General features: G+C 36.3%; 1 protein-coding gene across 2 annotated transcripts; it reads left to right on the top strand.

Annotated features, from left to right (window-relative positions):
- Positions 1 to 13,067: 13,067 nt before the first annotated feature.
- On the top strand, positions 13,068 to 22,555 carry LOC113421485 (carbohydrate sulfotransferase 9-like). Of its 2 annotated transcripts, XR_015749472.1 has the most exons (3): positions 13,068 to 13,394; positions 14,373 to 15,234; positions 22,294 to 22,555. XR_015749472.1 is itself a non-coding variant. In XM_026681883.2 (2 exons), exons 1-2 carry the CDS (start codon positions 13,301 to 13,303, stop codon positions 15,182 to 15,184), a joined length of 906 nt encoding a protein of 301 aa, XP_026537668.1. In that variant the 5' UTR covers positions 13,118 to 13,300; the 3' UTR covers positions 15,185 to 16,097. The 2 variants fall into 2 exon arrangements, 1 of the variants encoding a protein (XP_026537668.1); XM_026681883.2 differs by lacking the exon at positions 22,294 to 22,555 and having other exon boundaries at positions 13,118 to 13,394; positions 14,373 to 16,097.
- The last annotated feature ends 1,155 nt before the right edge of the window (positions 22,556 to 23,710 follow it).

Here is a 23,710-nt window from a genome sequence, read left to right as displayed (position 1 = left end):
CAGTCAAGACTGAGAAACACTGATCTAGAGACTGTTCTTAGATGATGTCAGAAATAAGGTAGAGAAAATTTCTTTAATGCCAGCACTGTAAAGATGACTTTGACCTGTGTCACTCACAATAAGAAAGAAAATAAATACTGTCAAGATATTACTTGGTTTATGATTAGGCACACATGGGACCTAATATGAGAGAAGTAAGAAAAATATGGATGCATTACATGAAGACCTGATAGACTGAAAATTTGATAACTTACAGTTTAAGCTTGAGAAATATAGAATACAGTGAAATGGGTAAGTAAGAAGTGTTCACTATCTCAAAAACAAACATTATTGAACTTCTACAATACAGATTATTGTAGAAAACATGGACAAGGAGACTGACATTTCAATATTCCTAAAGATTTTGAAACTTAAAAGAAGTCAACTGAACAAGGATGAAAAATGCTTGCCTGATTGCATAATAATTCATTTTATTCATTTTTGCAGTCTATTTTAGATATGTACCCCTTTTCCCATTCCAGATTACCTTATGCAATGTGTTCCCACTAGATGTAAAACCTAACATTTCCACAGTCCAAGTCAAGTCTGTATTACCAATAGAGCTAAAAGAGGAAGATCCCAACCCAGAAATATTATTGCTTCTGTTATGCTTATATGAAGGCACAAAGATAGTAGAGTATCAACCTGGCTAAACTCTTGTAAATGGCAGTTACTGCATCAGATCCCAGAGTAACTCAGAGGGGAACGAACAAACAGAGGAAATGTTTTGTGGGCATGATGCACTGGAGTATGAGACACCGATGAGTGATGCGCATGCTAACACAAACTTACCTGATGAAGAGTTCTTGAGAGAGTCCGAATCTTCTTCAGCGAGAAGTCCAATGCTGCCACGTCCGGAGCTTTTGGTGACAGCTGATCCATTCCAACCAGCTGCAAAGACTGAACTGCACAGGTCGGGGTGAGAGAGACGACGCCCTGGCCTCGCAAAAGCTTAGGAAAGATGGTTTTTTCCTATGATTTGAAGTCTCAGACAAATCAGCAGCATCTAGGAAACAGTCAAAACGATTAATGTAAGATTCCCAAGTTTCTGACGATGGGTGAAAACACGGAAATGTCGGAGCAGTTGACATCTTGTCTATCCTGAGGTTAAAAAAAAAACACAATACCTCTGGCTCTTCCTTCCTCAGCTTTCAGGCAAGCATCCCACCTTCGTCACCAATATTATATTCTTTCTAAGAATGAGCTGAGGCAGGCATTGAAGAACAAAACAATGTTTATTGTAACAAAGAAACAGGTTACCCTAGTCTGCTTATTATATGTTGCTGAATCGGCCAGCTGGCAGGTAACAGCTGATGCTGACTGACAGCAGTATAGTTCACTGTCAGGCTGCTCAGCCAATCAGAACAAGCAAAACTCCCGCTCAAAATGCGGACCAACAAATAGAACTTCTGTAGAACACAATACTTGTAAATGGCAGTTACTGCATCAGATTATAAATAGCAGAGTAAACACTGTGAAGCCAAGATGATCCCTCTAAAGATGGAAAATCTTATAACTGTGGAGGTCTTCCAATTATTGTTCGCAGGATAAGGAAGAGATCTATTCAGAAGATTCTTCTGAAAGCTGGTTTGGCAAGTTAAGTAATTTCAAGAGTGGTGGGGAGATATTCTAGTATTTGCTGGCTGAAACAATAGCACCAGTTTGCTGAGGGATGAGCCATCCTTTCTGCCACATTTGCTCACATTAGACTGTACACATATTAGGCAATGTGTTTTTGATCTGGGGACAGCCAAGTGCATGTCTAGTAGCATCCTGAAACTAAGTTAAAAATTTACACATCTTTGTGGAGGACTTGGAGGGGGGACTTGAACATATGTTAAGACTCACAATCTTTAACATATCCATTTTAACTTTTATTTGAAGATAAATTATTTCTTAGAGTGTGTGTGATTTTGGATCGTACACATACACAGTTTCTTTTGTTGCAAAAGATGAGTAGGGTTAAATATTGGTAAGGATATACTCCTCATGCAACAAGACCTTCCCCCATTCTCTTGAGAAGAAGTACAACCTGATAGGTTCTCTCCATTTGTTGCCTTATAATTGTTCCAGAGGAAATTGGACAGAAGCATGAACTGGAAGAACCCATATCATTCAGATCATCCTATTCACTTCCCAGCATTGGATAATTCTTTAAAAAAACATATAAGGCCAAATAACACAACAAATATTCTTCCAGTTTGGTTCTCAATAAGAGCTTGAGAAAAATCATGTATTATATGAACTATAAAGCAGAAGGTCAGATAAGAAAAAAAATAAGATATGGTAAAGGGATATGGTAAAGAAAAAGAAAAGTATCTAAAAAAATTTTTTCCCTTCATCATATAAAGTATAAACAATTTTAATAATGTATCACCTTTGTTTAAAATGCAACAAATGATCACTTCTTCCCATATTCCTTCTCATGTCTGTAAACCATATTGATGTATGTTGAGAATCAGTTTGATCTAGTAATTAAGGCCCCTGATTACAAACCAGGAAACTGTGAATTTTAGTTCTCAATAAGAGCTTGAGAAAAATCCTGTATTATAGGAACTACTTGGAAACAGAGAAAAACTGACGACTTAATCTACTGAAATGAAATGGAAATATGGCTTCAAAAGCCTGGATAGCTTCACCTTCTCAGGAAAACTGAAGAATTCTAGCACATAATCTTAGGAAAATAAAATAAATCTACTTGTGGGTGAGGAAAAAAACAGAGAGATAAGCAAAAAATATTTTTGAAGAAAGCATTGTGTGAAGCATATGTAGTCACTACCGGTCGAGGAGTCATATTCTGGGAAGCCAATATGCTGCTGCATTTTTAAAATAGTGACAGAACCAGATCATTTTTTTTATATTCCATCTGGTTAAGTGACTCATGAGCTGCTTTAACTACTTCCTGAATAAGCTGTTGTTTGAAACTTTCTTTTTTTAAAATAGTAATTTTATTAAAAATTACATTGCAACAATAAAAATTAATACAAACCTTTAAAAAAAGAATAAAAAGAAAAAGCAGAAGGTCAGATAAGAAAAAAAAATTAGAATATGGTAAAGAAAAGGGAAAGTATCTAAAGAAATTATTTTCCCTTTATCACAAGAAATATAAACAATTTTAATAATATATCACCTTTATATAAAATGCAACAAATGATCTCTTCTTCCCATATCCCTTCTCATATCTATAAACCATATCCTGAAATCCTTGTTATTTCAGTCAGAATGACAGTAAAAGTCCAGAAAGTGTTACTAGAGAAGACAACATATTTATACAACATGTTGAGAATCAGTTTGATCTAGTGGTTAAGGCACCTAACTACAAACCAGGAGACCATGAGTTCTAGTCTCATCTTAGTCATGAAAACTGACTGGGTAACCAGTCTTTTTGTCTCAAATCAATCTACCTCACAGGGCTGTTGTGGGGAAAATGGGAGGAGGAAGGAGTATGTTCAGTGATTTGAGTTATTTGTAAAAATAATAATAAATAAATAAAGTAAATGTCTACTTTAACCTTGATCAAATACGCCAGCTTTATATTCCTTCCTTTTACTTTTAACAATCTTGATCATTAGTCTCTTTTAGAACTTGATTTCTTTTCTTTTCTTGCCCATCTCATAAAAATCTTTCAAGCTTTTAACAAGTTTCTTTTGTACATGCAATAGAGGAAAATTATCCAGAACATTCTCTTGGATCTGCAAGAATCTCTACTGAATGTTTATTACATTGCTGGTGTTCTTCCTATAAGGGTTAGGTAATGTGCTCCATGGGAGGAGTTCTAGTCTAGTTTCTTCTTGAAAACTTCCAGAGATGAAACTCCCACAACTTCTGAAGGCAAGCTGTTCTATTGGTTGATTGTTCTCACTGTTGTTTACTTTTCATCCCTTTCCCTATTGGGATTATTAGAGTAGAGGTGGGAGTTGAGAATGTCAAGTAATTAAGCCACTTTTGTCTTATTTATTTTAATCCCACATCTCATTTAAGAGCTCACGATCAAATACATAAATTCCCTCTTCTCATTTCTTTTCTACAACAGCAACTTTGTGCTCTCTCTTACACACACACATCTGTAACATATAAAGAAATTGTTACAAATTCTTCCCCCTATTAAGAAGTGAAGAATTCTCCAAATGAAGTTTAACTTCTGGTGACCTCATAAACACAGCCATACAGTTTTCTTATCAATAGTATAGAATTATTTGCTATTAGTGTGGAGTCCTTGGTGTTCTCAGACTGATGATATTATCTACTTGGGCAATGAAAAGTCTGCAAGAAAACAAGCAAGTTCAGAGGGCACTAAGGACCCCACAGTTCAACCATGAGCTACAAATATTCTCTTCCAATTTGCTGTTACCTTTCCCTTCTAGGATGCTTTCTGACTTCCCAAACTAGCCTATAGCCCTGAGATTCCCTGGTGGTCTGCTTACCAAGCATTGACCAAGTTCAACTCCGCTAAGCCTCAACCTTATTGTCCATTTCCCATTTTCTCCATGAATGTAGAGTAAAGCTGTATCTTATCTCCTGAAATATGGCTTGCTTCTGACTGAAGAACTGATTCTGAGAAACATTTTCTTAGTATGTTTTTATTTCAATTTACAAACAGATTCTGGCTGATGCAGCCTCTACATTGTGTAAATAAATAATAAGATTAAAAAGAAAGGAGAAAAAATAATTACATCAAACAGAGTGGTCCAAAGGATTTTCTTTTCTTTATAAATTTTGTTTTAAAGTGCCATAGCCATTTGTTTTTTTATATGCTTTCAGAACAAGGAATGTCCCATGTGGTGGCAGTGTTAAGCTCCTTGAAGGCAGCCTGTTGTTCTTCCTTACAGGATTTTTATATGTGTTTGAATCCATTCTGCAAACCAACATATGATCAGATGAATCATAACTAAAATTTATTTTTCTTCCTCTTAGCTGTGACATGGCATTTTTATCTTTGTAGCGGTCCATTATAGTACTAATGCGAACATTATATTTTCTCTTAAAGCTGTGCTGTTAGAAAAAATGGCAGCTTAGGAGGATCTTAATTTTTTTAGAGTTTTTAAGGAAAGAAATATATGTCCATATATCAATATATGTCCAATCAGTAGACCAAAAAGGAAAGCTGCTTTATAAAGACATCATTAACTTTGACATGTATTTCAGTTATCCTTAAATTATGATAATCTCGATTATCAATATCAGGGGGTGGATTTTTTTTTTATGACTTTAACAGCCCACTTTTGTAAATCCAGTAATGGGTCATTATCCAGGTTGTTTTTCATCCCTTGCCTTACCATTTGTATTTCCATTTTAGTTTTCATCTCTGTTCAAAACTTCTATTTTATTTTCTGCTATTTCCATATATATGCTGGTTTTTGTTTTATTTCTTCATTCTGGCAATGTGTAAATTCTTCCAAGTTATTCTCCATTGCATCCTTCATTTCTTCTTTAAATTCTTTTCATGAGCATATATTGTTGTTATTGTAACTGCAAAGCTTCTTTCACATTTCTTTTAAAAAGCCTTTGAAATGTCCCTAGTGTAATACTTTTATCTGTCATCTTTTCATTCCTGTGGTTAAGGCACCTAACTACAAACCAGGAGGAACATGAGTTCTAGTCTCATCTTAGTCATGAAAGTGACTGGGTAACCAGTCTTTTTTGTCTCAAATCAATCCACCCTCACAGGGCTGTTGTGGGGAAAATGGGAGGAGGAAGGTAGGTCCAGTGATTTGAGTTATTTGTAAAATAATAATAAATAAATAAAGTAAATGTCTACTTTGACCTTGGATCAATACGCCAACTTTATATTCCTTCTTACCTTTTAACAATCTTGATCATTAGTCTCTTTTAGAACTTGATTTCTTTTCTTTTCTTGCCCATCTCATAAAATCTTTCAAGCTTTTAACAAGTCTTTCCTGTACATGCAATAGAGGAAAATTATCCAGAACATTCTCTTGGATCTGCAAGAACGCTACTGAATGTTTATTACATTGCTGGTGTTCTTCCTATAAGGGTTAGGTAATGTGCTCCATGGAGGAGTTCTAGTCTAGTTTCTTCTTGAAAACTTCCAGAGATGAAACTCCCACAACTTCTGAAGGCAAGCTTGTTCTATTGGTTGATTGTTCTCACTGTTGTTTACTTTCATCCCTTTCCCTATTGGGATTATTAGAGTAGAGGTGGGAGTTGAGAATGTCAAGTAATTATCAACTTTTGTCTTATTTATTTAATCCCACATCTCATTTAAGAGCTCACGATCAAACACATAAATTCCTCTTCTCATTTCTTTTCTACAACAGCAACTTTGTGCCTCTCTTACACACACACATCTGTAACATATAAAGAAATTGTTACAAATTCTTCCCTATTAAGAAGTGAAGAATTCTCCAATGAAGTTTAACTTCTGGTGACCTCATAAACACAGCCATACAGTTTTCTTATCAATAGTATAGAATTATTTGCTATTAGTGTGTGAGTCCAGTGGGTGTTCTCAGACTGATGATATTATCTACTTGGGCAATGAAAAGTCTGCAAGAAAACAAGCAAGTTCAGAGGGCACTAAGGACCCCACAGTTCAACCATGAGCTACAAATATTCTCTTCCAATTTGCTGTTACCTTTCCCTTCTAGGATGCTTTCTGACTTCCCAAACTAGCCTATAGCCCCTAGAGATTCCCTGGTGGTCTGCTTACCAAGCATTGACCAAAGTTCAACTCCGCTAAGCCTCAACCTTATTGTCCATTTCATTTTCTCCATGAATGTAGAGTAAAGCTGCATCTTATCTCCTAAATATGGCTTGCTCCTCGACTGAAGAACTGATTCTGAGAAACATTTTCTTAGTATGTTTTTATTTCAATTTACAAACAGATTCTGGCTGATGCAGCCTCTACATTGTGTAAATAAACAATAAGATTAAAAAGAAAGGAGAAAAATAATTACATCAAACAGAGTGGTCCAAAGGATTTTCTTTTCTTTATAAATTTTTGTTTTAAAGTGCCATAGCCATTTGTTTTTTTATATGCTTTCAGAACAAGGAATGTCCCATGTGGTGGCAGTATTAAGCTCCTGAAGGCAGCCTGTTGTTCTTCCTTACAGGATTTTTTATATGTGTTTGAATCCATTCTGCAAACCAACATATGATCAGATGAATCATAACTAAAATTTATTTTTCTTCCTCTTAGCTGTGACATGGCATTTTTATCTTTGTAGTGGTCCATTATAGTACTAATGCGAACATTATATTTTCTCTTAAAGCTGTGCTGTTAGAAAAAATGGCAGCTTAGGAGGATCTTAATTTTTTTAGAGTTTTTAAGGAAAGAAATATATGTCCATATATCAATATATGTCCAATCAGTAGACCAAAAAGGAAAGTTGCTTTATAAAGACATCATTAACTTTTGACATATATTTCAGTTATCCTTAAATTATGATAATCTCGATTATCAATATCAGGGTGGATTTTTTTATGACTTTAACAGCCCACTTTTGTAAATCCAGTAATGGGTCATTATCCAGGTTGTTTTTCATCCCTTGCCTTACCATTTGTATTTCCATTTTAGTTTTCATCTCTGTTCAAAACTTCTATTTTATTTTCTGCTATTTCCATATATATGCTGGTTTTTGTTTTATTTCTTCATTCTGGCAATGTGTAAATTCTTCCAAGTTATTCTCCATTGCATCCTTCATTTCTTCTTTAAATTCTTTTCATGAGCATATATTATTGTTATTGTAACTGCAAAGCTTCTTTCACATTTCTTTTAAAAAGCCTTTGAAATGTCCCTAGTGTATATTACTTTTTATCTGTCATCTTTTCATTCCTGGTTATCAAATCCAAAAAAGATAGAAAACAGACTTTTTCTTTCTTTTCCTCTACTAGAAAATCTTTAGCCACATCTAGTGTCTCCTTTTGTAACTCACGAGTCTGACTCAAATTTCTTTTGCTTCTTTTAAAAAAATAAATAAACCAATCATTTCTCTCTTGAAAGACTAAACAATTTATGTTTCCACAAGGATAATTATTTTGTTTTAATTATTTCAAAAATCTTAAAGTAAAGTCATAATATTCCAAACATGAGATCAAATATTTCAAATTTGTCTGGTTTCTTTGTTTCAAACTATTTAAAATTGTTATCCAGCTTTTTGTTATTTATTTATATTCTTTAAATTTTTAAATTGTTCCTTAATTCCCCCTTTATTCTGGAATGGATCAGCCATCCAGTAGTTTTTCAAAGTTGGTTCAGAAGATCTCTTTAATTTTAAAATAGCTATGTTCCAAAACTGTTTAGAAAATGATTTTTTATTAACCCATTGTTCATATAAGCTCTGCTGGGCTTGAGAGCTTGTTGGATCTCCTCATCTCCTGATGAGCAAACTTATGAGTTAAACAATGTCCTATGGCCTTCTCACGAGGGAGCAGCTGTCTTGAGTGCAAGTAGATGATTTTCTCATCCTCTCTCCCTATCCAAAGAGGTTTTGTTGGATGAGACTTGTCACTTAGTTATGCTCATTATATAGATAGTTAAATGTATTAATTAGTAGAGGTGGGGTATAAAATGTCAGTTGAGTTCTACTAGTGGATGGGATTCCAGTTTTAATTCTAAGTACTGCATGTATAAAATATTAACTGAGTTCTCGGTCATGATCTCAGTAAAATTAAGGGTATTAAGAAAGTAATTAACTGAACTTTTTAGCTTGATACAACTACTCTAAAAACAATTAAGTTATTCTTGTTCCTTTGTTGTCTTTTTTCAATCCTTAGTACTTAGTAGTTATATAGAAAGTTTGTATTTTCATAAAGGATCTGCCCCACAGTTTCTGAAGCTTGAAGAAAATAAATATTTCCTTGAAGGACTTGTTATCAAAATCTCAGTTGCAAACCAATCTTTCTTTTTGGGGGCTTTCCTGATGTACTGCACAATACCTCCCAGTTCTCTAGCCATTCTAACTGATGACAATAGGAATTGCAATTTATCATATTTGAAAAGTGTCCGTTGGGAAGATTTTGGTGAATCCCTTTACTTTTAGCTAAGGAAAGCCATTGGCTCTTTGATTATATAGCATCATTTTGTAGCAAAAACCTGGAAAGCCTCCATATTTATGAGAGACGGATGTGCCCAGAAGAAAAGACAACACTCCTTGCTTCTAGGTCCTTAGTTAATAGAGAAAACTATTCCCTGGATTCATTTGTTATATATATGGCCCTTCTTACAACTTTTATCAGCATCCGTTACATTGCTGCTTGCTAGAATTAAAAAGAAAAAAGATTTAACAAAAGTTTTTTAAGTAGGTAGGGTTAAAGCTGAATGTGGTTGTGGGTTTTTCAGTCATGTTCAGAAAGACAACAGTGTAACATGGGATAGGGTTTTTTCTTTCCTTTTTGTTTTGAGCAGTTATATCAGCAAGGAAAGTCCAGGCATGTTCAAACAGTACTTTAACCTTAGTTTTCATATTACTGCAGCCCAGAACAAACATCCAGGCGGGCAGGCGTGAGGCGCCGCCGCCCCCGGGTAGGCGCTGCTATTTTCCTCGAACCATCATCTTAACTTCAGAGGCCCTGGGGCCCCCCCTATCCCCAGCAGCAGTTGCAAGATACCACAACCCTCCCTTTTTAACAAGTTTCTTTTGTACATGCAATAGAGGAAAATTATCCAGAACATTCTCTTGGATCTGCAAGAATCGCTACTGAATGTTTATTACATTGCTGGTGTTCTTCCTATAAGGGTTAGGTAATGTGCTCCATGGGAGGAGTTCTAGTCTAGTTTCTTCTTGAAAACTTCCAGAGATGAAACTCCCACAACTTCTGAAGGCAAGCTGTTCTATTGGTTGATTGTTCTCACTGTTGTTTACTTTTCATCCCTTTCCCTATTGGGATTATTAGAGTAGAGGTGGGAGTTGAGAATGTCAAGTAATTAAGCCACTTTTGTCTTATTTATTTTAATCCCACATCTCATTTAAGAGCTCACGATCAAATACATAAATTCCCTCTTCTCATTTCTTTTCTACAACAGCAACTTTGTGCTCTCTCTTACACACACACATCTGTAACATATAAAGAAATTGTTACAAATTCTTCCCCCTATTAAGAAGTGAAGAATTCTCCAAATGAAGTTTAACTTCTGGTGACCTCATAAACACAGCCATACAGTTTTCTTATCAATAGTATAGAATTATTTGCTATTAGTGTGGAGTCCTTGGTGTTCTCAGACTGATGATATTATCTACTTGGGCAATGAAAAGTCTGCAAGAAAACAAGCAAGTTCAGAGGGCACTAAGGACCCCACAGTTCAACCATGAGCTACAAATATTCTCTTCCAATTTGCTGTTACCTTTCCCTTCTAGGATGCTTTCTGACTTCCCAAACTAGCCTATAGCCCTGAGATTCCCTGGTGGTCTGCTTACCAAGCATTGACCAAGTTCAACTCCGCTAAGCCTCAACCTTATTGTCCATTTCCCATTTTCTCCATGAATGTAGAGTAAAGCTGTATCTTATCTCCTGAAATATGGCTTGCTTCTGACTGAAGAACTGATTCTGAGAAACATTTTCTTAGTATGTTTTTATTTCAATTTACAAACAGATTCTGGCTGATGCAGCCTCTACATTGTGTAAATAAATAATAAGATTAAAAAGAAAGGAGAAAAAATAATTACATCAAACAGAGTGGTCCAAAGGATTTTCTTTTCTTTATAAATTTTGTTTTAAAGTGCCATAGCCATTTGTTTTTTTATATGCTTTCAGAACAAGGAATGTCCCATGTGGTGGCAGTATTAAGCTCCTTGAAGGCAGCCTGTTGTTCTTCCTTACAGGATTTTTATATGTGTTTGAATCCATTCTGCAAACCAACATATGATCAGATGAATCATAACTAAAATTTATTTTTCTTCCTCTTAGCTGTGACATGGCATTTTTATCTTTGTAGTGGTCCATTATAGTACTAATGCGAACATTATATTTTCTCTTAAAGCTGTGCTGTTAGAAAAAATGGCAGCTTAGGAGGATCTTAATTTTTTTAGAGTTTTTAAGGAAAGAAATATATGTCCATATATCAATATATGTCCAATCAGTAGACCAAAAAGGAAAGTTGCTTTATAAAGACATCATTAACTTTGACATATATTTCAGTTATCCTTAAATTATGATAATCTCGATTATCAATATCAGGGGGTGGATTTTTTTTATGACTTTAACAGCCCACTTTTGTAAATCCAGTAATGGGTCATTATCCAGGTTGTTTTTCATCCCTTGCCTTACCATTTGTATTTCCATTTTAGTTTTCATCTCTGTCTTACAGTTCAAAACTTCTATTTTATTTTCTGCTATTTCCATATATATGCTGGTTTTTGTTTTATTTCTTCATTCTGGCAATGTGTAAATTCTTCCAAGTTATTCTCCATTGCATCCTTCATTTCTTCTTTAAATTCTTTTCATGAGCATATATTGTTGTTATTGTAACTGCAAAGCTTCTTTCACATTTCTTTTAAAAAGCCTTTGAAATGTCCCTAGTGTAATACTTTTATCTGTCATCTTTTCATTCCTGGTTATCAAATTCAAAAAAGATAGAAAACAGACTTTTCTTTTCTTTTTCCTCTACCAGAAATCTTTAGCCACATCTAGTGTCTCCTTTTTGTAATCACATAGTCTGACTCAAATTTCTTTTTGCTTCTTTTAAAAAATAAATAAACCAATCATTTCTCTCTTGAAAGACTAAACAATTTATGTTTCCACAAGGATATTATTTTGTTTTTAATTATTTCAAAAATCTTAAAGTAAAAGTCATAATATTCCAAACATGAGATCAAATATTTCAAATTTGTCTGGTTTCTTTGTTTCAAACTATTTAAAATTGTTATCCAGCTTTTTGTTATTTATTTATATTCTTTAAATTTTTTAAATTGTTCCTTAATTTTTTTTTCCCTTTATTCTGGAATGGATCACCCATCCAGTAGTTTTTCAAAGTTGTTCAGAAAATCTCTTTTAATTTTAAAATAGCTATGTTCCAAAACTGTTTAGAAAATGATTTTTTTTATTAACCCATTGTTCATATAAGCTCTGCTGGGCTTGAGAGCTTGATGGATCTCCTCATCTCCTGATGAGCAAACTTATGAGTTAAACAATGTCCTATGGCCTTCTCATGAGGAGCAGCTGTCTTGAGTGCAAGTAGATGATTTCTCATCCTCTCCCTATCCAAAGAGGTTTTGTTGGATGAGACTTGTCACTAGTTATGCTCATTATATAGATAGTTAAATGTATTAATTAGTAGAGGTGGGGTATAAAATGTCAGTTGAGTTCTACTAGTGGATGGGATTCCAGTTTTAATTCTAAGTACTGCATGTATAAAATATTAACTGAGTTCTCGGTCATGATCTCAGTAAAATTAAGGGTATTTAAGAAAGTAATTAACTGAACTTTTTTAGCTTGATACAACTACTCTAAAAACAATTAAGTTATTCTTGTTCCTTTGTTGTCTTTTTTCGATCCTTAGTACTTAGTAGTTATATAGAAAGTTTGTATTTTCATAAAGGGATCTGCCCCAACACAGTTTCTGAAGCTGAAGAAAAATAGATATTTCCTTGAAGGACTTGTTATCAAAAATCTCAGTTGCAAACCAATCTTTTCTTTTTGGGGGGGGGGCTTTCCTGATGTACTGCACAATACCTCCCAGTTTCTCTAGCCATTCTAACTGATGACAATAGGAATTGCAATTTATCATATTTGAAAAGTGTCCGTTGGGAAGATTTTGGTGAATCCTTTACTTTTAGCTAAGGAAAGCCATTGGCTCTTTGATTATATAGCATCATTTTGTAGCAAAAACCTGGAAAGCTCATATTTATGAGACAGTGATGTGCCCAGAAGAAAGACAACACTCCTTGCTTCGGTCCTTAGTTAATAGAGAAAACTATTCCCTGGATTCATTTGTTATATATATGGCCCTTCTTACAACTTTTATCAGCATCCGGTTACATTGCTGCTTGCTAGAATTAAAAAGAAAAAAGATTTAACAAAAGTTTTTTGGGCGAGGTAGGGTTAAAGCTTAATGTGGTTATGGGTTTTTCAGTCATGTTCAGAAAGACAACAGTGTAACATGGGATAGGGTTTTTTCTTTCCTTTTGTTTGTGACAGTTATATCAGCAAGGAAAGTCCAGGCATGTTCAAACAGTACTTTAACCTTATTTTCATATTACTGCAGCCCAGAACAAACATCCAAAAGTGTTTCTGTGGACAGTGCTTCAGATGATTGTTGTCTGTTTTCCTTAGCCGCTCTCCCTTGGGTAGGACAGACAAGACAATGCGATTTTTCCCTCGAACCATCATCTTAACTTTCGTAGGCTTTATTTCCCTGTTATGGTGGCACCATCATTTCTCTATCCCTCAGCAGCAAGGTAAGATACCACAACCCCCCTCCCTTATCTGAAAGCAATACTAAGCTGCCTTAACTAGCCAAAGACATGTGTTGAGAAAATATAGGTGGTGGAAGGCACTTTCCTATGTTCTTAGAATCAAGGTATTTAATAGGTGTCTTGCAATAGAAGCCAAGGAAATTTTAATAAATTTATTAAAACAAATGTCAACCGTCTCTAACAAGTATGGCTTAATTGAAGAAACACTCCTTTAAATCTGCCATATTCTTTCTTTTTTTATACAGACATACATATCTGTTACAGTTTATTTGTTGCCAATGAATCCTGGCTCCATAGCAGAGGATTCATTTTAGTGACCTGTTAACATAGAACGAACAAATAATAGTGATAGAGTAACTTATCCTCCTCTTCCTTTTCAAATAGTATCTTAATAATATAAAAATGTAACTTTATTGATATAGTATAGCAGTAAAATAAACACGGCCACTAGGTATTTATTTCAAGTGTTTATTATTTGATTGGCAACTGATAGTAGGAGAACATATGCACAACAACCTCCCTCCCAGCAAGTAGGGAAGGATAAACTTGTTAATATCTGGGGTTTCACATTATCCTATCAGGAAAGCAAATTGTTGAATGGGGTCTGCCTCACATGTTGCTTGGGTGGGGCCATGCAACATTTATGAGAGGAGGTGTGGGTTTGGGGTCTTTTTCTAGTTTGGTATAAGATCAAATTGTTTTGGAAAAAGCTATGTTAAGCCCATACCGGATCCTTTAAAACTATTTGTGTAAGTTTCTTGTCCCCAAAAGTTAGGAAACAAAGTTATTGCTTACTCAGTGGCACAACTGGAGGAAACTAAAAAAAAAAAGGCAGGGGGGAGCTTGCAGTCATAAGTATCTCTGTGGCCAGAAGGCCCTTATTAGAACTAAAGGCACAAATGTTATCAAGCAGCTGATGCTACACATACTTGAATAGCTTTCCCCATCCTATGTTTACAGACCATTTGACCAACAAAGAGGAGATTGATGTACCCCTCACATTTGATGCTCTGCTACATATTCAGCAGGTCAGAAAAAAGACATTGCGGTCTTTCTGCAGGAAAAAGAGCAAACTCACTAAGCTTCCAGCTATCCAAAAGGAAGCTTCCCAACTACTCTCTTCTATTGCAGTGAATCACAAACTTAATTTCCTATATTGCAAAATACCAGCCACCGGGGTGAAAGAGTGGGAGAAGCTGTTGGAAGTGATATTGGAGAATGAAAATGTCACATTGCAGGCGCCTGTGCCCTATCACCAGGACTTTGGTAACAAAATGGCCTTGAGTAAATACAATTTGACATCAATGGAAACTCTGCTTAAAGCCTACACAAAAGTGATTTTCATTAGGGATCCTTTCCATAGACTCATGTCTGCTTACATGCATCGGCTGGCAGACAATCAAACCTTCAAAGAGTTCATTGACTATATCTTGTACAGTGGATTGAAGAATGCCAGTGTTGAGTGGACACCCTTAGTCAAGCTGTGTCATCCATGTCTTGTTCAATATGACTATATCATAATGTTTGGTTTTCTTGGCAATGAAGTACACCATTTAATGCTCCGGACTGGATTTTCAGATAACATCCAGATGCCCAAGTTCATGGACTCCAAGATCCAGAGGTCATATAACTGGCTGGAAGAACAGATGTTCAGTGAATTATCCCTTATGCAGAAGAAAAGTCTTTGCCATTTCTTTCGATTTGACTTTGCTGCATTTGCTTTTCCCAGAAGTTTGCTCTGGGACCTCATATGCATTTCTGGAAACAGTTAGGATAGAATAGAATAACAGCATTGGAAGGGACCTTGGAGGTCTTTGTTCAGGTAATTCCCCATTAGGAGAATGAGCGCATACAGGGAGACGTATAGACAGTAGTGTTGGAATAATACACACAGAGCACACAGATACACTGTACAGTAAATGTAGGTTTTTACTTCCAGAAAGGTTTAAGCAAAGTCCAAAATAAGCAGTCCAAAATCATTCACAGGTAAATCAGTCAGTTTTTTCAATCCAGGGATAATTCAATAACAAATTCCAGTGTCAAAAACAGTTCAGTATCAGACTTACATCAAATCCAGTAATATCAGTCAATTAGGAAAAATGGAGGAATGGCAACACTTTCCAACAGAAGGAAACAGAGAGACTCACTCAGACACACTCTCTTCTGAGACTAAGACTAAACAACCCAGGTTTCTGGCTCCATCTTATGGCTGTTTGAGAAACCACACCCAATTGCATGCTCTTGCATTCCCTTAAAGATATAGTACTAAAATGTTTATCCTGGTTTATATATTTCTAACCCAAATACCTGTTAGGTGACTTATATTCCTAACATTCTCCCCTTTTGGGTAAGATAATATATACAACCTTACATTCTAAGTCCATAATCTTCACAGCACACCTTATGCTTTATAGAGCCTTGGGCCTTTGTAAAATGATCTGCTATATTGTTTTCTGACATACAGTATTCTAGCTTAATCATCTTACTTTGCACACATTGTCTCACATTTAAATATCTTAAATCTGTGTGTTTCGTTCTTGTTTTAACAGCAATATTTGAAGCCATCTGTATTGCTGATTGGTTGTCTTTGTAAATAACAATAGAATCTGTTACATTAATTCCCTTATCAATTAATAATTGCTTATACAAAACTAAATCTGTACATAATAAAGACAAACATGAGAATTCAGCCTCCATTGTTGACAAACTTAGATGTTTCTGTCTAATAGATCTCCATCCAATCAACGCTTTTCCCAATAATACAGCAGTACCCGATGTAGATTTTTGTATATTTATGTCTGTAGCAAAACTTGCATCAGCATATGCAGTTAAATTCAGTTCATCTTTTGGCTCCAAATACAATGCATAATGCATTGTCTGTTTCAGATATCTTAACACACGTTTAGCAGCTTGCCAGTGCCTTTCAGTGGGCTCAGCGTTAAATCTCGCTAATTGATTAACACTGTATGCAATATCTGGCCTTGACCAATTACTGAGATAAGATAAACTACCAATCAAAGACTGATAAATGTTCTTATCAAAAATAGGACTTTGTACATCACTATGGCTAAACTCCTGACTCATTGGTGTTTTAGCCAGTTTACAAACTTCCATGTTAAAACTTTTTAGTAATTGGTTAATTTTATCTGCCTGTGAGATCTTGTATCCTCCCCTAGTTCTATCTATCTTTAAACCAAGATATTGTTTGATTTCTCCTAATCGTTTTATCTTAAATTTCTTTTCCAATAGTGAAATTATCTCAGTAGCTTCTTGTTCAGTTTTGGTGATTAATGCTATGTCATCAGTAAATAATAACAATAATGAAATTACATCATTATTTTCTCTTTTAAATAAACATGGATCAGCCATGCCAGCTACAAAACCTAACTTAGTTAATTCTTTAACTATACATTGGTTCCACTCATATCCTGATTGCCTCAAGCCATAAAGACTCTTTTTCAATTTCCAGCAATCATTATTATCAGTATTATCATTTTTGAGACCTAAAGGTTTCTTTAAATATATAGTGTGTTGCAATGGTGCATGCAGATATGCTGTCTCTACATCCAAATGATTTACAATGTATTTCTCTTTAGCTGCCCACACTAATGCCGCTCTTAATGTAGTAGCCTTCAGACTAGGTGCAAACACCTCATCATAGTCATAGTCACCCTTGTGCTACTAACCTGGCTTTATGGGTAACAGTCCCATCTACACCTGTCTTTAGCTTATATATCCATTTACATCCTATGGCATATTTACCTGATGGTAACTTAACATTTTCGTATACCTCCAGTCTTTTTAATGGTTCCAGTTCCTTATCCATTGCTTTCTGCCAAGCAGCCTGATCCTTAGCAGGATACATTTTCAGTTCACTATAATTACTTGGAACTGTATTCACATGGCATACAACACTAGCCTGATATCTATCAGGTGGTCGTGTTACATGGGTTGAACGTCTTGGTAATACAGGGCTTACTGGTGGACTTTCTTGTGCCACCTGCTCCTGTTCTTCTATTTCTTCCTGTGCTTGTTCTCCTACTTCTTCCTGTTCTTCCTCTTTAATGGCTATTTGTTGTTTACTGATATCATCTTTAGGGACTATTTGAGTGTCAATAATAATATAATTGCTGGATTCCTGTACCAGTTTATCCCACCCAACGTGCTCGAGAAATTTTGCACTAGCACCACAATAAACACGAGCTGTGCCTTGATCCCAGAATCTAAATGATCTATGGTTGGCCTCGTAACCCACAAAAAATAATTTCTTAGCTCTATGTTGCCCTTTCAGTCTTACTTGTGAGAGAATATGCACCCATGCTGGAGCTCCAAATGTGTGTAGGTAACTTAAATTTGGTTTTCTGCCATGCCAACGAGTGAATGGCAATTCACCAGTTGTTGTATTAACTACATTGTTCAAAACATGGTTATTACACATTATGGCCTCACCCCACAGTGTTTCAGGTATACCTGAATCAGATAACATAGTGCGAGCCATGGCTTGTAATGTTTGCCCTCTTCGTTCCACAAATGAGTTATGTTGTGGTCTGTAAGGTACAGAATGTTTATGCTCAACACCAGCCAATTTTAGCATAGTTTGGAATCTTTTGTTAACAAATTCAGTCCCATTATCAGTTACTAAAGTAATTACTTTACTTTTCATTTTTCTCTCAGCAAACTTTAGCCAGTTAAAGAAATGTTGGAATGTTTCTGTTTTGTTTTTCATAAGATAGCAGAAACCATATCGTGAGTAATGGTCCATAATACTCAAAATATAACAGGCACCTCCTAAACTTGGTTTCTTAGGACCAATGATGCCAGCAAAAACAACCTCTAAAGGTTCTTTGGTCTTAAACCCATTTAGTCTGTTTGCAGGAGTAGCCTTACTCTTTTCTTGACTACAAGCATTACAGTGTAAATACTTGCTACAAGGTTTCAATTTTACTCCCTCTGACAATTCCACAGTTTGTTTGAGCATTTTGAAATTAATGTGCCCTAGATGTCTATGTAGTAAATGTATACATTCATCATGTGGCTTAACATTGTTATAAACTGAGTTAGCCATCTTCAACTGGTCATCATGTATCACATATAAATCATTCTTTAAAGTAGCAGTGACACTTTTACCCTCTTTCTCTATTATACAGTTATCTCCCCTAAAGATTATTACATAAACAAGATTAACTAAAGCCCTTACTGATAACAAATTAAATTTCAGTTTAGGTACATATAACATAGTTAAATGTTCGTTTATACAAGAACAATATGCAGTACCTTCACCTGATGCTTTAATCTTCCATCCATTTGCCAATGATACATGTTGCTTACTCGTGGACATCTTTACAAACCTGTTTCTATCCTTAGTAATGCATTGTGATGCTCCACCATCAACAACCCACAAATCATGATTTACAGTTGAATTGCTAGACATAGCTAAACTAACATTCTTTTTGGCCTTCTGGTGTTTGCCAGTATTCTGTCCTTTTCTTTTCTTACAGAATCTAGCTATTTGTCCCCTAGCCCCACAAGAAAAACATTTCCTAACAGTATAGGCAGTTGAAGATAAATCCTCTTCTTGTGGTTGTTCCTTCCTCAGTTGGTCCCTATCCAGCTGTCTTCTTGCTTCTTCTAACAACCTTCCAGTTATGTCAGTCAATGTCAGTTTATCTCTGGGCAGTACTTCCAGTGAAGATACATAATCATCATAACTTTCATCCAAAGAGGAAAGAATGATGTAAACTTGATGCAGCTCTGAAAATATCAGTTCTTTTTCATGTAGCTCTTAAAAAGTTCTTTTCATGAAGTTTAAATGAGCTAACATATCTCCACCTTTCAGAAGACGTGCTCTAAACAGTTTATGTGTAAGATGTATGTGTGCACCTACACTGTCACGAACATAAATCCTCTTCAAATTCCCCCAACACCTAGCAGCAGACTCTTCTCCATGAATATGGACTAGCTGCTGGTCACTCAGTGTTAGTCCAATTATACAAAGAGCTCGTTCGTTGTTCTGGTTAAAGTCAGCAAGCTTCTTGGCATCATCCTCATTTTCTGGATCCCAAGCATTTACATCTGGTAGGTCTTGAACTACATTCCATAAACCTTCTTTACGCAGAAGTAGACTGCACTTCATAGACCAGGAAACATAGTTTGTTCCATCCAACCGGGTTATCAGTGATAGACATGTTGAAGTGACTTGTGCCATCTTTATCAGGATAGTAACCCACAATTAAACAGTAAACAGCTGTCTGTATACAGTACTGTGCATTCACACTAACTCTCAGTTATCTGAGCCTGGTATGGCCTGGGCCCATAACCAGTGTTGAGGTAATTCCCCGTTAGGAGAATGAGCGCATACAGGGAGACGTATAGAGAGTAGTGTTGGAATAATACACACAGAGCACACAGATACACTGTACAGTAAATGTAGGTTTTTACTTCCAGAAAGGTTTAAGCAAAGTCCAAAATAAGCAGTCCAAAATCATTCACAGGTAAATCAGTCAGTTTTTTCAATCCAGGGATAATTCAATAACAAATTCCAGTGTCAAAAATAGTTCAGTATCAGACTTACATCAAATCCAGTAATATCAGTCAATTAGGAAAAATGGAGGAATGGCAACACTTTCCAACAGAAGGACACAGAGATTTATTTATTTATTTATTTATTTATTTATTTGATTTGCCAATTGTTTACAAGATAATAAGTATAAATGTATACATAGTTGTGAATACATGAAATGGTTACATATAAGAAAAATAAAAGAATAAGAGAAACAATAGGACAGGGACGGTAGGCACGTTGGTACGCTTATGCACGCCCCCTACAGACCTCTTAGGAAAGGGGTGAGGTCAATAGTAGACAGTCTAAGGTTAAAGTTTTTGGGGTTTGGGGAAGAAACTACAGAGTCGGGTAGAGTATTCCAGACATTGACCACTCTATTGCTGAAGTCGTATTTCCTGCAATCAAGTTTGGTGCGGTTTACTTTGAGTTTGTATCTATTGTGTGCTCTTGTGTTGTTATGGTTGAAGCTGAAGTATTCATTGACAGGTAGGACATTGCAATGTATGATTTTGTATACCATGCTTAAGTCAGACCGAAGACGGCGTAATTCAAGGTTTTCTAGTTCTAGAATTTCAAGTCTGGTGGCATAAGGTATTCTACAGCGAGTAGAGGAGTGGAGAACTCTTTTTGTGAAATATTTCTGGACTTTCTCAATTGTGCTAATATCAGATACGTAGTGTGGGTTCCAGACTGATGAACTGTATTCGAGTATTGGTCTAGCAAATGTTTTGTATGCTCTGGTTAGTAGTGTGATATTACCAGAGAAAAAGCTACGTAGGATTAGGTTAACAACTCTTAATGCCTTTTTGGCTATGTAGTTGCAGTGTGCTCTAGCACTTAGATCATTAGAGGTGAGTATTCCAAGGTCCTTTACAGAGCTTGGGTCATCAACAAGATCTTGACTATTCAGCTTGTATTTTATTTTCTGATTTTTTTGCCAATATGTAAGACAGAGCATTTATTTGTTGAGATTTGAAGTTGCCATTTGTTTGACCATTCGGATACATAGTCAAGATCTTTTTGTAGGGTAGCAGTATTGTCTGTGGTATTGAACAGCTTTACATCATCAGCGAAGAGAACGCAATTGCTCTTAATATGATCACAGAGGTCGTTTATGTAGAGTATGAAGAGAGTTGGTCCTAGAACACTGCCTTGGGGAACACCACTATTGACAGGTACTGGATTTGATAGGACGCTCCCGATTTTGACCATTTGTTGTCTGTTTGACAGGAATGCTTCTATCCAGATACTCACTCAGACACACTCTCTTCTGAGACTAAGACTAAACAACCCAGGTTTCTGGCTCCATCTTATGGCTGTTTGAGAAACCACACCCAATTGCATGCTCTTGCATTCCCTTAAAGATATAGTACTAAAATGTTTATCCTGGTTTATATATTTCTAACCCAAATACCTGTTAGGTGACTTATATTCCTAACAGTCTTCCAGTCCAACCCCCTGCCTAGGCAGGAAACCCTACACCATCTCAGACAAATGGTTATCCAACATCTTTTTAAAAACTTCTAGTGTTGCAGCATTCACAACTTCTGGATTACTTTAGACATCAAAGAAGGATGCACAGAACTGGACTGAAGTGAAATCTCAGACTTTTGCAGAATGGGGACCTACATTGGTAGCCTTGACATCTAGTGGAAGCAAATTCTATAATGTAATTATGTGCTTTGCAAAGAAATAGTTCCTTTTATTGGTCCCAAATATTCTGGAATTGTTTATAGTCCTTTTTTTTTTTAATTTTATGCTCCTTAATAATCTGCAAATAATCAAAAGCATTGTCTGGATATAAAGCTTTGGGGAAATTTTACTGTTCACATTCTCTCATAACAATGGGATCTATATTCTACTTGGATGCCAGTTGACATGGTTCATGAACCTTTGGGAGATAAATTTTGTGAAAGCATTTTAAAGTCCAAGTATATAATAACCATCATATAGGTCATGTCTACTTATGTAAAGTTCTCCATTTTTGGCCTTGGGGGGCACATTAGGGTTTTGAGACTGTCTAAAATGAAGCTCTTGCCAAATGGCTACTCTAGAAGATATAATGAACTGCAAAGCACACCCTGATCTTCAAATAGGTGCTGGGTTTTATCAGAGTATTTTAAATTAGTCTGCTCAGCAATAGTGTTGCAAGGGAGTCTGCAGCACATTTGTACTACTGTTATTAATGGCATTTCATTCAAGGAAAACCAATCTGGTGAAATGAAGAGCAAGTTTGTGACTCAACATCTCAAGAATGCCAAGTTGAAATGCCACCATGTTTTCATGTTAACATAATCATTTCACGACTTTTTTTTCCAGGTTGGGTAACGAGACCAGAAGCATCCACAAGAGCAGGGGTGTCAAACTTGCATCATCACGGCGGCGTCATGTGACATATCATGATTTTTTTTCCTTTGCTAAACCAGGCGTGGGCATGGCCAGCACGTGATGCATCCAGCCTGCAGGCCGCAAGTTTGACAGCCCAGGACCAAAGGCTCTAGATTTTAATTGCTTGAAAAAGGTTTTGAATAAAAGGAATGATGCACTTATGGTGTGTTGCATTGTTTTCTATTCAATCTTTTGAATGACCTTTTGAATTTTGTGTTTTCCACATTATTCTTTTTCTTTCTGCAATATGGAGTTATACTCATACATTCCTGCCTGAACTATCCATAGGTGATATAAAAATTAGAAGCACTTTAAATTTTACTTTTGTAGCTATCAAAATTACTGTTGTGGCAGGACAGCTTTCAGCATAGTACCAATATATTACCGGTTCTGATGAACTTTGGGACTCATTACAGTTCGTGAAAATTATCCGTATATGACTGGATGATTCAGTGGTGGTATATTGGTTTTTAAGAAGAGATTGGCCATTTGAACAAGTGATTGGAAGACCTCCAAGGTCATTCCCACTCTCTATTCTGTATTCTATTATGTATAAATTAATGGTCCATATTTGATCTCTACATTTTGGCCATATCTAAGAAATACAGCCGAAATTGGAATTGTGTATAGAATACAACATTTGATTCCCAGTGACTGTAATTCCTTTAGGCCAGGGGTGTCAAACTCAATTTCATTGAGGGCCGCATCAGGGTTGTGTTTGACCTCAGTGGGGCTGCAGGGCGTGGCCAAGATAGGCGTGGTCAGTTTGACATGTGTTTTTGGTCACAATGGCATCCTGCAGCCTTCTGCCAGTGAAAACAGAACTCAGGGCAGTGTGTGCCTCCCTGAGTTCTGTTTTCAATCACAACGGCCTCCTGCAGCCCTCTGCCAGGGAAAACAGAGCTTGGAGAGGGTTGCGGGTCTCCCGAGTTCCATTTTTACTGGCAGAGGCACCATGATCCAGTCTGTCGCTGTTTCCAGGGCAACTCTGTGGGCCAGATGTAAGCACCCTGCAGGCCAGACCCAGACCACAGGTGTCATGCCCCTGTTGGAATCTGATTCTGAGGGGAAGGTCGAGCAGCTGACAGGGAGTGGGAGTGAGGCTCCAGTGGCTGTGGAAGAAACTAGGGAAGGGCACAGTCTGGCTGGGCACCCCCTCTTCATCCTAGGGCACGCAGGGAGAAACAGAGAAGGGAACAACATGAGTTACGTGGTTTATGGGGAAGGAAAGGGCTCTGGTTCCTTTCATTAGCTGCAGCTAGGAAAACTGTTTAAAAAGGCAAACTATGCACAGCAAAGTTGCTGGAAGCAAAGCGTGCATTATCTTTGTTTGTCAAGGCTTATCTGG

The sequence above is a fragment of the Notechis scutatus genome, chromosome 1 (genome assembly GCF_049901735.1).
Source record: "Notechis scutatus isolate UNSWTSFEM ecotype Mainland chromosome 1, rNotScu1.2, whole genome shotgun sequence".
NCBI classification, from domain to species: domain Eukaryota; kingdom Metazoa; phylum Chordata; class Lepidosauria; order Squamata; family Elapidae; genus Notechis; species Notechis scutatus.
The sequence above is the reverse complement of the archived record's forward strand: the minus strand, read 5'-3'. Positions and strand labels throughout refer to the sequence as shown.

Bases quoted from the DNA above. Each gene is read 5' to 3' on its own strand.
- LOC113421485 (XM_026681883.2), top strand. From the start codon at position 13,301: ATGCGATTTTTCCCTCGAACCATCATCTTAACTTTCGTAGGCTTTATT. The intron at 13,395-14,372 runs GTAAGATACCAC...CTATGTTTACAG, and splicing joins CTCTATCCCTCAGCAGCAAG to ACCATTTGACCAACAAAGAG.